Source organism: Pungitius pungitius, chromosome 19 (genome assembly GCF_949316345.1).
Source record: "Pungitius pungitius chromosome 19, fPunPun2.1, whole genome shotgun sequence".
Taxonomy (NCBI): domain Eukaryota; kingdom Metazoa; phylum Chordata; class Actinopteri; order Perciformes; family Gasterosteidae; genus Pungitius; species Pungitius pungitius.
This window is the reverse complement of record NC_084918.1, coordinates 9,525,512-9,537,943: the sequence shown is the minus strand read 5'-3', so window position 1 is coordinate 9,537,943 and position 12,432 is coordinate 9,525,512. Positions and strand designations below refer to the sequence as shown.

Below are 12,432 nucleotides of genomic sequence, written 5' to 3'. Positions count from 1 at the left end.
AAGTTGTGAAAGAATCTAAATCATACTGTCAGATGGTGTGTAAAATAATGATCTTTCAAATCTTAAAGCTTCTTACTGCAATAAGATATGGGTGTAAAGTCAATTAATAGATGGGGAGAGATAATCAGTAGGCTTTGACAGCTATTTGAATATATTTTCATGTGTTCCTCACTGATTATAACCGTTCTTGCCATTTCATTTTGTCCTCATTTTGCTTGGGGGAGGTGGAGGGGGGCTTAAAGACCCCTGTGGGTAATTCCTAAACCTCATTTCTAGACCTCGAGTCACATGAATAGACAGGAGACTGCACACATCAATGTGCAGAACACACTTGTCACTCAATATTCATTAACAGCGCTCATTTGAGAAACATGAGAGTTTGACAAAGTCCAACTGCTCAGCGGCCCTGTGCTCTGTACGGCGCTCTCAGGGTTTGTAAAACGGGTTGAGTAAGCAGACTGAAGGAGTGGTGGATAAATAGATGAAGGCAGGAGGTACAGGGCAGACTAGAAGTGATCTACCTTTATACCTCTGTGTGTCAAAAGATCCAGCTTTCTATTAGTCCCCACTGCTGTGCCGGTAAATGGGAGTGAGGGCAAAGGCCGTGAGGCCGGGCTCAGTCCAGACTATATCTCTCTCTCTCTCCATCTGCGCCTCTCCCTCTCGTTACCTCCATCTCCCTCCTCCTCCTTGCTCTCATTACTTTCTGTCATCTTTTGTCTCCCTCTGCTTCTGTCTGCCCCCCCCCATCTCTGCCTCATCTCCACCATCTCTCGGTCGTCTCGTCCTCCTTCCATCCGTCTCAAGACGAGCTCCACCTCTCCTCGCCCAACCGGTTTTCCCAATCCTGAGCCGAGGTCCTCAGGCGGTAAACCTATGAGAGAGCATGTCTGCATTAGCTTTTATCACATGCTTGTGCTTTGCTTTCAGAGGTACCCAATTATCTTAATGCTAAATTGAATTTGGTTCCAGCTCTGTGATTGTTGTTGACTTTCATAATCCATTTTTATGAAAAGGGATTTGTTCCAATCATCGCTGAACTAATACAGATTGGTTTGCCAGTAATTACGCTTGTGGAGTTGTGTTCATTTTTTTGTACGAGGACAGTTGGCTATTGACTATGCTCGGGCTTCACACAAGTGTGTGGACGTTTGAATATGCCTGCACGAGTGTTTGTCAGTATCCCTTAACGTCCAGAATACATCCTTGACTCGCCCTGGTTGAGAAACTTCTTTTAGTGAAACATTCAAAACATGCAGACACGTAACAAACAAACAACAAACTTGGTCCTCTGCAAACATTTACTTTGTCCACTTAATTCCAAACATTTAAATCATCCTGTCATATAAACAATTCTGTCTTCAGTAACCAATTGTTCCTAAAAGAGGCCTTAAGGGCCGCCGGATCAGCGTTGTCGCAAAACAGAAAACTCTTTCCTTCCCTAAACCTCTTTTGATCACGTATCTGAATAATGGTCAATGTATTAAAAAAGTAGAAATAAATGGATTTTGAGCTTGCGCAGGTGGCTGATCTTTGTTTTTGTGTGTTCTCTTTGCAGGATGGTTACTCCCAGTACCACTTTGTGGGCTCTGCCTCAACGATAGAGAGAGACAGACAGAGGCCCTACTCCTCCTCAAGAACTCCCTCTGTCTCCCCTGTTAGGACATCCCCGAATAACCGCTCCGGTGAGGACCTTGCGAAACGTTTAATGCAGCGATTGTGCGTTTGTTTGTGTCTGTGCCTGATTTCCTACCTTGGTCCTTTTAACATCTAGTTTCAGTTCAAAGTTTCTCAACTAAGGATTGTTTTTGCATAATACAATTTCCATTGTAACAATTTTTTGATTTTAGATCATTTAGATTTAGGCTGGTGTAGCCTCATATGACCACTGGCTAAGCAACATCATGAAGTCTCGCGCAGGTGCAAAAGTTATAGCTCAAACAGAAAAGTTATCAGAGTATTTTTTTTTTTAGGGTTCAAAGGTTGTTTCATGGCTCAGAGAGTTTGTGATATTTTTGTTTCTTTTTGATTTATGTTAAATAAATTGTTACCACTCTGTCTGCAGGGGCTAGATAAAACAGATTTGCTGATTTAAAATGTTTCAACTGCTATTTAAATTTATTTGGTATTCATTTGTAAAAGAAATATAAATATATAATCCACAAATTGTTGTTTAATCGTTTAATAGTGGCTATTAATTGATTGCGTCGACCTCCTGCAGAGTCATGCTGCCTGTTCCCCCTGCTTCCTGTCTTTATGCTAGACTTAACAAATCACGATTAAGCTTTATATTTAACCGAGTCGTATTGTTTGTACCTTTATTAATAATTTTAGTCCAGTGTGTGACGATACAACTAACCCATATTTTTACATGTGTGTGTGTGTGTGTGATATGATTACAACCAGAAGGTGCATGTCACACATGGATTATAATGAACTATGATACTACAATTAGCATCAACATTTACCAGTGCATCAGTCGTCACATCAGGGCTTAGTGACTGTTAGCGCTAGTGCTCACCCATCACAGGGGTCCATGCTGTAAAGTATCATTAGCCTCTAAAGTGAGCCCATTGCCCTTCATGCTTAGCAAAGGGTGCATTAGCATTAGCTGTTAGCATCCGTAGTTTAAGAGCCTTTAGCTGTGCTTTCTCCAAACTGGGCTTAGCAAGCTGATGAGGCAGAAAAGTACTTTTCCTTCCTCTCGGCTTAGATAGGTCTTCAAGGACCCAGCTGAAAGAGAGAGCGGTAGAACGAGGGATGGAGGGAGGGGCAGAAAAAGTCTTAGTGTGTGTGTGTGAGTGAGCGAGAAAGAGAGAGGGAGGATTGAGATAAACAGAGAGGGAGAAAAAGGGAAAAGGCAAGGAGGCAAGAAGAATTAGGGATTGAGGGATGGGTAATGCAGTGAGGAGGAAGTGAAGGATGAGGATTTCACTTTGGCCAGTGACATTGAAAATAAGCAGTTTTGAGATCATAGTGCGGAGAGAAATTTGTGGATGTCTGTAGTATATGGAGGGGAGGAGGGTCGGAATGGGAACGGCTGGAAATGACTCCCATTTTCTCTCCTGCTCCTCCCTTTGCCTTTCCAGTCTTACGCCCCTTCCCGTTCATCCGTTTCATTCTTCTCCTCCTCCCTCCTGCAGTAATCCGACTTTCTTCTCACCTCTCCCACTGATCTCTCACTTTTTACAGGCTGCCTCAATGTGCACACACAGGCACACACTCTCTCTCAGACACACATACCCACATGCATCTGTATCTCCTCTTTGCATACGCTCCAGACTTTTAATTTGACCCCTTAGAGATGGATCAAAGCAGATGGAGTAATGATGGCGTGGACGAGGAATGTGAGAGTTAGTGTTGGGAGAGAAAATGGGGAAAGAGAGAATGGAGTAGAGGAGGATGCAGGCTTCAAGGATTACACAGGGAGGGTACTGATGGTACTGATGTGTCTTGGACTGATGGAATCAGCCTCTTATATCCAGCAGTTAAGAGCCAGGTCCCCACGGTAGCCGTAACCAGTAGTGACGGCACAGTCTCTGAGGCCGCCTGTGACGGGGCTGAGCATCCACCTTAATGGAATTCACTGCGGAGGTGACAAATTCTGAAAAATGTAAATTAAAATGTGTCAAAACGTTATAATAGCCTGTAGCTCCTGTCTCCCCCTGTTATCTTGCCCTACTAAATGTTTGTAATTGAATTCACCGCAATCCAGGTCGCATTTCTTTACAGACATTTCTATGGCATTGCCGACAAACGTAATTGCACGATTTGTCGGGAAGACACAAAAAAGCTGTTGAACCAATAAGCGGTCAGATTGCGACCCTGCTGTCAATGTTAGGAGTTGGATTAAAGAAGCTAGTCCTTTAGTATTTGAATAGACGGAGTGAGATTCAAACATACGACAAAATCTCCTGAAAAGCCTTTTTCTACTCTCTGCTAATCAACAGGTTTTTGCCCAGCTTAGACTCTCGGTACAGGAGAAAAGAGGCTTTTTTTAAACAACAACATTTTCAAAATCCTTCTGCTTGCACAGCTGAGAGTGGTGCGCTCCATCCAACATGTGTGTATGTGGGTATTCAGACACATATATTGAGCAGCGAGAGACATACCATAGCTACAGTTCATTCTCAGGGTTAGGTCCAAGGGGTCTGTGGAGGAACCTGTATATTTGGGTCGGTTTGGACCAGTTATAATAATAAGAGCCAAGACTAAAATCATAAGTGCACCTTTCAGCCAGCACCACTCCCAGTCATGTGAGCTTTAGGGGATGCTCGTTTTGCCTTTGTCATCCAGTATACCTCCACAGAGACAAAACAAAGACGACCATGTGAGGTCAATTCAGTATGGAGTTAATGAAAACAACTGACACATGGATAAAGAAACCTAACAACGTGACCAAGACAAATGTTTTTAGTGTATTTTATAACTGATTTAAGACAACGGTCAAAACCGACCCAAAGAGGAAGGTTAAGAGCAAGAGCAAGATGCACAGGTAGGCAGGATTCTGGCAATTTGATTTGTCAAGATAACAGGGACAGAGTAAGCACTTTAAATATGCTGTTGGTGATTACATTGGGACGTGCTGCTTGTGTGTGTGGGAGTGTATGTGTGGGCGGGGGGGGGGGGGGGGGGGGCTTTTTATACTATGGGTTCACACAGGCATCCATTTGGTGATGCATTCATGGGTGTAAAGTAGATCTGGGCTCAAGGCATCAGTCATAACTGTCAGCTGAGATTGAGATTGCATCAAAACCAGTCAGAAAACAAGCAGAAAACAAAGGGGAATATTTATTAATAAACCAAGCATAAGCATCAATAAATCCACAATCACCATGTTTTTTGTTTGGGAAAGCAATTGATTCTACACATAGAGTTAAATCCCTATTCAAAAGAGCCCATTGGGGACATGATGGGGGGTGTTGATGGCATATTGAACTTATTTGATAGAGCATTCAAGGGGGTCTCACAAAAAAGGATTGGAACCACTGATGTAAACTGTAATTGCGTAAAGTCTTTACAGCATTATAATGGCCCGCCTCCATGCAAGAGTTGGGGCTACGTTTCCCAGTGAAAACATAGTTTGGGTCGACCTTTGCTAGAAACTCAGGCCTGTTGGTGTGATGAGAAGATGTCCAAATGAAGAAATACATTGTCTGATTTGAGAATATTTTTACCAGATCTAAATAATTTGATAGTCAAATAATGTATTCCCAAAACTGTTGTGTGTGTGTAAATTCCCAGGAGTCCTATAATATGCTGGAGGTGACCCTTTATGCTGACAAGCTAAATGATGAATAATGACTGTGCACCTTGAAAGGCGGAGAGACACACACACACACACACTAATATAAGCATGCAGTGTGACGCTACATGCTGTTCAGGGTCTATGCTCATTATTTTGTGTGTGTGTGTGTGTGTGTGTGTGTGTGTGTGTGTGTGTGTGTGTGTGTGTGTGTGTGTGTGTGTGTGTGTGTGTGTGTGTGCGTGTGTGTGTGTGTGTGTGTGTGTGTGTGTGTTTGTGTGTGTGTGTGTGTGCGTGTGTGTGTGTGTGTGTGTGTGTGTGTAGCAAGCGCTCCAGCCTCCCCCAGAGAGATGATGAGTCTGAAGGAACGCAAGATGGACTATGATTCCACAGCAACCAACGCTGGTTTCCATAGCAACAAAGGAGAGCACACATCCCGGAAAGACGGCATGGCAGGTGCGTATGTGTGGTGGAGAGACACAGCAGAATTAAATTATTTTATTCTTTCTGCCTTTATCTATCTTTCATCCATTTTTATTCATCATTTCCCCTCTCGCTTTTTTCTGACACCACACTGGTCTTTCTTCTCTTTCTCAGACGCTTAGATTTGTTTATCGTTGCCGTCTTTTTTCACAGTATCTTTTTGCACTGCTCTCTTAATATCCTTCCACTCATGATTTGTTTTTTCATCCTCTCTCCATTCTGTCTCTTTTCTCTTCTTTCATGCTGTTCTTTTGTCTCTCTCACAGTGTTCTCTTGAGGGCACTAGGGACGTAGTAATTGCCAGACTTTTAGACAAACTGCAGGGAGATTTTGGATCTAATTAACTGATTTTATTACTAAGCCAATTGTGCAGTTTCCCACGATTTTGTTTGTCTATGAATCATTAGCAGCAGTAGGGGATCTAGTTATCTTTCACATAAGGTGTAATCTTTTGCTTCTCTTTCTATAACCCTTTTTATCCAGTTCAAGTTTCCTGTGGAACATCGACATTGTTCCGAAACTCTTACCTGACCGCCTGTGATGACATCAAGCAAAACCAGGTGAGTAATTGGAGATCAATACATGTACTACGCACACAGCTATGGTTTTTAGCCTCAGGGGTCAGGCGTCTCATAAATTGGCAAACGCTGTCAAAACAAGGTGGTTATTAAGTGAGATAACCGCAGGACGGCTGCGTCGCAAACACACAAATGCACGCAGAAGGTGTCTGGCTGTGATAAGAGGCCCAATGGCAGTGTTCACTACAGAGACACGCCCTCAGCTCAGTCTGCATCAAACCACTGCAGCCTAGCACCACACCCGAGGGCCAATCAGAAGCATTAGCTCGGCTGATTGCGCTAATTATTTGCCTCTGTTTGTGGATTCTGCTGGTGAATAGGGAGCAGAAAGCAGATACCCTTTGACGACAGTGATAAGAATATGTTGAGTCATTCTATATTGATATATGTATTTTATACATTGTTGAATACCTTTCCCTAAATGGGAAAGAAAACCCACTTGGCAGTTTATGAATACTACTGAATAACCACGATTGGTGCCTCAAAAAAGTGTTTTTGGAAAAAGTATGACTTCACCCTTCAAAGTGTATGCAGACGTGCGCATACACACATACATTAACACACAACTAGCTTGTGAGTGTTAGCGTTTAAGAGGAATTTCCTCTTTCAGTACCTGCATGTAATAGAGAATTCACAGCATGAGTCTCCTATGTGAGCCCATTTACCCGCACCACCAACCGCCTCCCCCATGAGCTCTCTACCTCTCCTCTCCATCTCTCCACCTTTATCTCCCTTCCTGATGAGTAGTCATTCTTGCTTGCTAAATCTCACCACCACCTACCAATTTTACCCCACTTCCACCTGCTCCCCCCCCCCCCCCTCCCCCACCAGGCTCCAACCCAGCCCGGCGCCTTGCCCCCCCAGCCCCAGCAGGACAGCCCGTCAGCAGCCGTGCTAAAGGACTACGACCCCTACCCTCCCCCTCCTTCCTTCCCCCAGCCTCAGCCGCCGCAACCGCCACCTCACAGCCAGAGTCGCAGCTTCAGCGAGGTCTACTACGAGGACCAGGGACCTCCACCTCCTCCGTCCCACCCACAGCCTCAGGTCCAGGCGCAGTCCCAGCCCCAGGCCCAGCCCCAGCAGCCTCCAAGCTCCACAGGACCCCCCCGAGACCCGCGGGAGGACCTGCGCATGCATCTGGGCCTCAAATCCACCGGCAACTACGTAGACTTCTACTCAGCCTCTCGGCCGTATAGTGAACTGAACTATGAGACCAGCCACTACCCGGCCTCGCCTGACTCCTGGGTCTAGTTGGGCTAGAATTGTGGGAGGGGGGGGGGGGGCAGAGAGAATCTGTGTGTGCGAGTGTGAAAGGGATTTTTTTTGCAAGCGATCAACAGCAGATTAACACAGGATGACAGTAAATGGCCTGTTGCAACGGGATCTGGTCGCCAGTGGCAAGACATGTGTGCTATTTAAATAAGGGGGGAAGACAGAGCTAGATTGGGTTAAGAAGCAACGTCAGGTCAAGTGACAAAGAGATACTGTGCATGTGCATGCAGACATTTTCCGGACTTTTTTTATTTCTCTTTTATTTCGGCTCCATTGCAAAACCATCGAGTGGATAAAGGGGGACTAGATATGAAGAAGTTGGTTTAAAAGGTGAGTGAGAAGTGGGCAGGAGAATACAGAGAGAATAAGACCAAGAGGAGCGAGCACTCAAGAGACCAAGAGGAGAGGAGGGAGATGGGATCAAGAAATACCGGGGAGGGGATGAGGGTGAGCTTGTACTCTGTAGGAGCACGAAGTGGCCCGACCTTTTGTTAAAGGCAGAGAAGACGAGGAGAGGGACAAAGATGGCGTGAGGTTCTTTTTAATAGGTCAGGAGGAATAAAAGCACAGAGAAAATGAAATCACACCAGGCACAAAGCAAGAAGTGGATGTGTGACAAACGTAGCACTGCTTTAACCCAATCACCACCCCCCTCCTTTTTTGTTGCAATGGCCTTGCCGCCTACGGAGGCTTCTGAATTTATTTCAAAGAATGTCATCGTCAACGGACATCTTTTTTTGCGATCATTCTTTCACAGCTTTTTTTTTGTTTTTACTTGTACTTTTCTAAATTTTCACAAAAGCATTTTTATTTTGTGTACAGTTTCAAAGTGATAAAGTGTGTATATTACACATGTGAAGTGTGTGTGAAGTGAGGCCACTTGTGAAAATGTGATGATTTTTTTTCCCCCTGTGATTGACAACTGACTGAAACAACAAAAGCAACAAAAATATGTGCAAGAGACAGACATCGTCAGGATGGATGTCAGTGGACACCTTTTGTTTTGACCTTTTCCAAGAGGAAACATTACAGTGTTTGTGTTTTTCTCCCTCTATCAAATAAATGTCATTGTGGACAAGTTCAAGCGGCAGCAGCAGCATCCGATTGGCAGAGCTGTATCGCTCCCGAGCCCCTGTCAAGAAAAGTGCTTTTTCACTGCCTAAAGAAAACATGTGTATGTTTAAAGCACACTCCGTCGTCGGCAAAGGGTTGTCTTTTCCTTTTTTGGGGAGCTGATACGTTTGACCCTGCCGACTATCCCGTGGTTTCTCATCATCACCTGTGCATAGAAAACTGGTCCCGTCCGAGTGTACAGTAGCGATAGAGGAAGAGAGAGACATGACATTGTGCCAAACTTTGACACCCCTCGTGGACCAGTCCGGAAGGACGTTCTGTCGAAGTTTCTCTGGACGATGGGGTGCGTGACCTTACTCTTCTTTTCTTGTGTTTTTTGATCAGGTAAAGCAGTACTTATTGCCGGGGATGAGGGGAAACATCTCTCTCCCGTAGATGTACAGACCTGCCTCTCTGTGTTGGCTGAGCGTGTGGTGGGACACGTGTGTGCGTGCGTTTGTGTACGTGTGCATGTATGTGACCGAATGGGTGGCCCGTGTGAGTACACGTAAATTGAGCGAGCGTATCTATGCATGCATGTGTGTAGTAGTGTGTGCGTGTGCCTCCTGTTGCGTGCGTGTGCGTTCCTGTGTAAATCAATGTCCAAACAAGGCATTCCTACCGACAGTTTGTCCAATTTTACAACATGAAAAGGTAAAAATCACTAGAATGAATTGTTGAAATAGAATGAGAAATATATGAATATATGAATATAAATATAAATATATATATATAATTTTTATGTGCAGATGTCAATGTCACTAAATGCAACAAATGTTCGCAGACAAAAAATGATTATGTGGTGTACAACAGGACTCTTGTTCACTTGACCTAGACATGGAAGCTGCTGATCGGGCCCCCACCCCCTTCCTCCCTAATCAAGACAAAAGAGAAATCCCACCTGAAGATGCTCAGGCTTTGGTGCGAGTTGTGTGTTTATTGTGTGTCCATGCTTCTTAGATGACCCTGCTGAGAGAGGACCGTACCGTACTTGAACACGAGGAAAAATAAAAGACTCTTTGCAATCAAACCCCATGGTCTCCACTGATGTTTTAGTTAGGAATGTCCAGTTCTTTCTAGTATTAGCAGCTGATGTTTTCTTCACGTGTACGTTGTATAGAGCGTTTTTCTATCGCAGGGTGTTTGGTGTGTAGTGCGGGTTAATCTGACACACTTTGATGTATTTTAGATGAATTCACAATTAAGCTTGTGCTTTCATTCTCTCATTTAGAAAAAGGACTTGAAGTGACTTTCAAGAACATTTCCCTGTCTTTAGGTTTCTCAGCCGGACTTTAAAAAAGCGGCTTAAAATATGATCAAATCTAATAAAACACCACCAGACTTTGAAGGGGCATGATTTTACACTCACTCATTTTATTATAGGCCTGAGCTGAAGGACATTATATTTCAAAGCCAAAATATATGCCTGTGAACTTACAATATTAGTGTTGCACATATATTGTATGCTCATATATGAAGCATAATGCCGAAACACTGTCAAATCTGATTTAATATAGACAATTTAACACTGTTGTCTCCCCTACCTGACAGGCAACGCTGTTAACATCTTGCTGGGGACCTGACTGACAGGCCTAAGGGAATGTGTAATCCTGTTCCTATTCACACTTCCACTGATAATGAGTCTTTTCTGATGTCGGACTGTTATCATACTTACCTTTACACAGTGCAGCAGTCATAAGCATGTACAAAAATGACAGGACGCTGTGATGTTGCCTCATTGATGTTTGGTTAGAGTGGTGTTAATAGTATAATTCAAAGATGTGAAGCCAATAAAAGGGCTCCAAAATTCACCAGCCTCTATTCTCACGTTAATAACACAGTGCACTGACATCAAAGATGCCGTAATGGGAATTCCCATTTTCGTATTTTTTTTTCTCTTTTCACGTCGCCCCCTCTGACTTTCATCCCATTCATCCAGATATTCATCCCCAGATTGAACTGAACTCAAAGCATGTTAAATGAATGAGGCTGAGCATTTGTTACAATCCATTGGCATTCATTTCTCCCACTTCTCTCCCCCTCCCCTCTTCTTCTTTGATGCCGTCTCGCTTTAGGCCTATGAAATGCTCCGTTCGGTAATAACGCCATCGTGTTGATTATTAGACTTCACAATAGAGGCTTGCCTCCTCTGTGTGAGCATAGTCCCATAGCGGAAGGATGGTGTAACTTAATGTGGCATGAACATATAAATCCTCAATTTTCTTACGCACAACCTCTCTAGAAAGTGCCTTGTTCCACCCTGCGTGTGCCTGCGGCCTTCACTGTTTCACTCCCTCTCTCATAGCTCGCTCGCCCTCTAATTCTCATAGCCTCCCTGCCCATTCAGCCATCACACGCCTCAGGAGTGTGTGTTTGTGTGTGTGTGTACATATACAAGTGCACGCAGGTGCATGTCCGCATTAAGGGAGGGTCACAGTGAGATGTGGAGGAAAAGAAGACAGGGATCTAGTTGGGAGCAGGTGGAGGGGTCTGGAATTTATTCTCTGAGGATTTGAGCGTGAAATCAATTTGTGTTTAAGAAGAAGTGCGGCTCGATAGAGCCACTGCGTGCCACAGATAGACCGCAACAAATGATTGCTCTCATCTGAAAGGGAATAGCGGAGCCGGAAGGAGGACGAAGGTGAAAGGAGGAAAAGTAGGATGAATGAGGGGAGGGAAGATGGAGAGGTAAGAAAAGATGAGAACCCCTCAGATATAATATAGTTAAACAATGTGAGGATCAACAGCAGAAGAAGGAGGCCATGAACACTAAAAGTTTGAAAACAACAAGGTTTATGGTACACTATGTTAGGGATTTAAGTAGAAGTGCACACCTAGTGGTGGGAAGTATATTAAATGTAGTAATGTTGTAGTACATGTAACATGTAGAATTGTAGTTTGTGTGATGTTAGATAGTAGATATTACATTTGTATGTTAGACGAAGTGAATGCATTAGAATCAATGACAATTTATAGTCACGTAAATCATATAAATACTGTACACATCCTGTGACAAGGCCGAACCAGGAGGAGACATTTTGCACCGTAAAGACCCCCCCTGCAGCCGCTTTGATAAGTCACCTTTGACTTGGTCAGAGAATTCTCTATTTAGCGAAATATTTCACTGTTCACATTGTATTTCACTTTGTAAATTGTATTCCTTATCACTTATCAGTTATTAAATATTTTTTAATTTTTAAAATTCGAGCACGGTGACTCTCCCTCGAGGAGCTTTCCGAACCTTAACTACTAAGAAATAATAATGAAGAGAAGCGTGTCAAGCGGTTCTGCCACTTCTGCCAGCTGGAGTTTGGACCATGTTCAGAGACAACCTACAGTTCAAATCATGTGGTTCTGTAGCTGCTTTGTCAAGGCACAAGAAACAGGTTTTCTCACTGCAGAAGGGTTTATTTAGCCAAACAATTCTCACTGAAGAACACAAAACAATTAATGGACAACTAGAGCCCCAGTTTAAAGACACCATAACTGTTGTAGTTGATGGTCTAGCACTGCAAAGATTCCCCTTCAATTGTCTCCCCATCCAACATTTGAGTGACACATATATAGTGGCTGCCTAAACCAACAAGATACAGGGAGGGCGGCAACCCAAAGACCAGGTAACACACTGCTAAATGCTCCATAGATGCATCAGCTGACGGCTAACTTTCAGGCTGCACACTGTGGATCTTTAGCAAAGAATGAGTGTGGAGCTGCACTGGGAGGTAAGGAAAGGGATGGGTT

The 12,432-nt window shown here is 43.9% G+C and overlaps 1 protein-coding gene across 1 annotated transcript in view; it reads left to right on the top strand.

The window, feature by feature from the left end:
* ctnnd2a (catenin (cadherin-associated protein), delta 2a) overlaps window positions 1-9,721 on the top strand; it is a 221,281-nt gene extending 211,560 nt beyond the window's left edge. The window contains exons 22-25 of the mRNA XM_037455312.2: window positions 1,559-1,685; window positions 5,570-5,701; window positions 6,212-6,288; window positions 7,138-9,721. Of these exons, the coding sequence (XP_037311209.2) occupies window positions 1,559-1,685; window positions 5,570-5,701; window positions 6,212-6,288; window positions 7,138-7,557 (756 nt within the window). The 3' untranslated portion in view covers window positions 7,558-9,721. The remainder of the gene's footprint in view (window positions 1-1,558; window positions 1,686-5,569; window positions 5,702-6,211; window positions 6,289-7,137) is intronic.
* The last annotated feature ends 2,711 nt before the right edge of the window (window positions 9,722-12,432 follow it).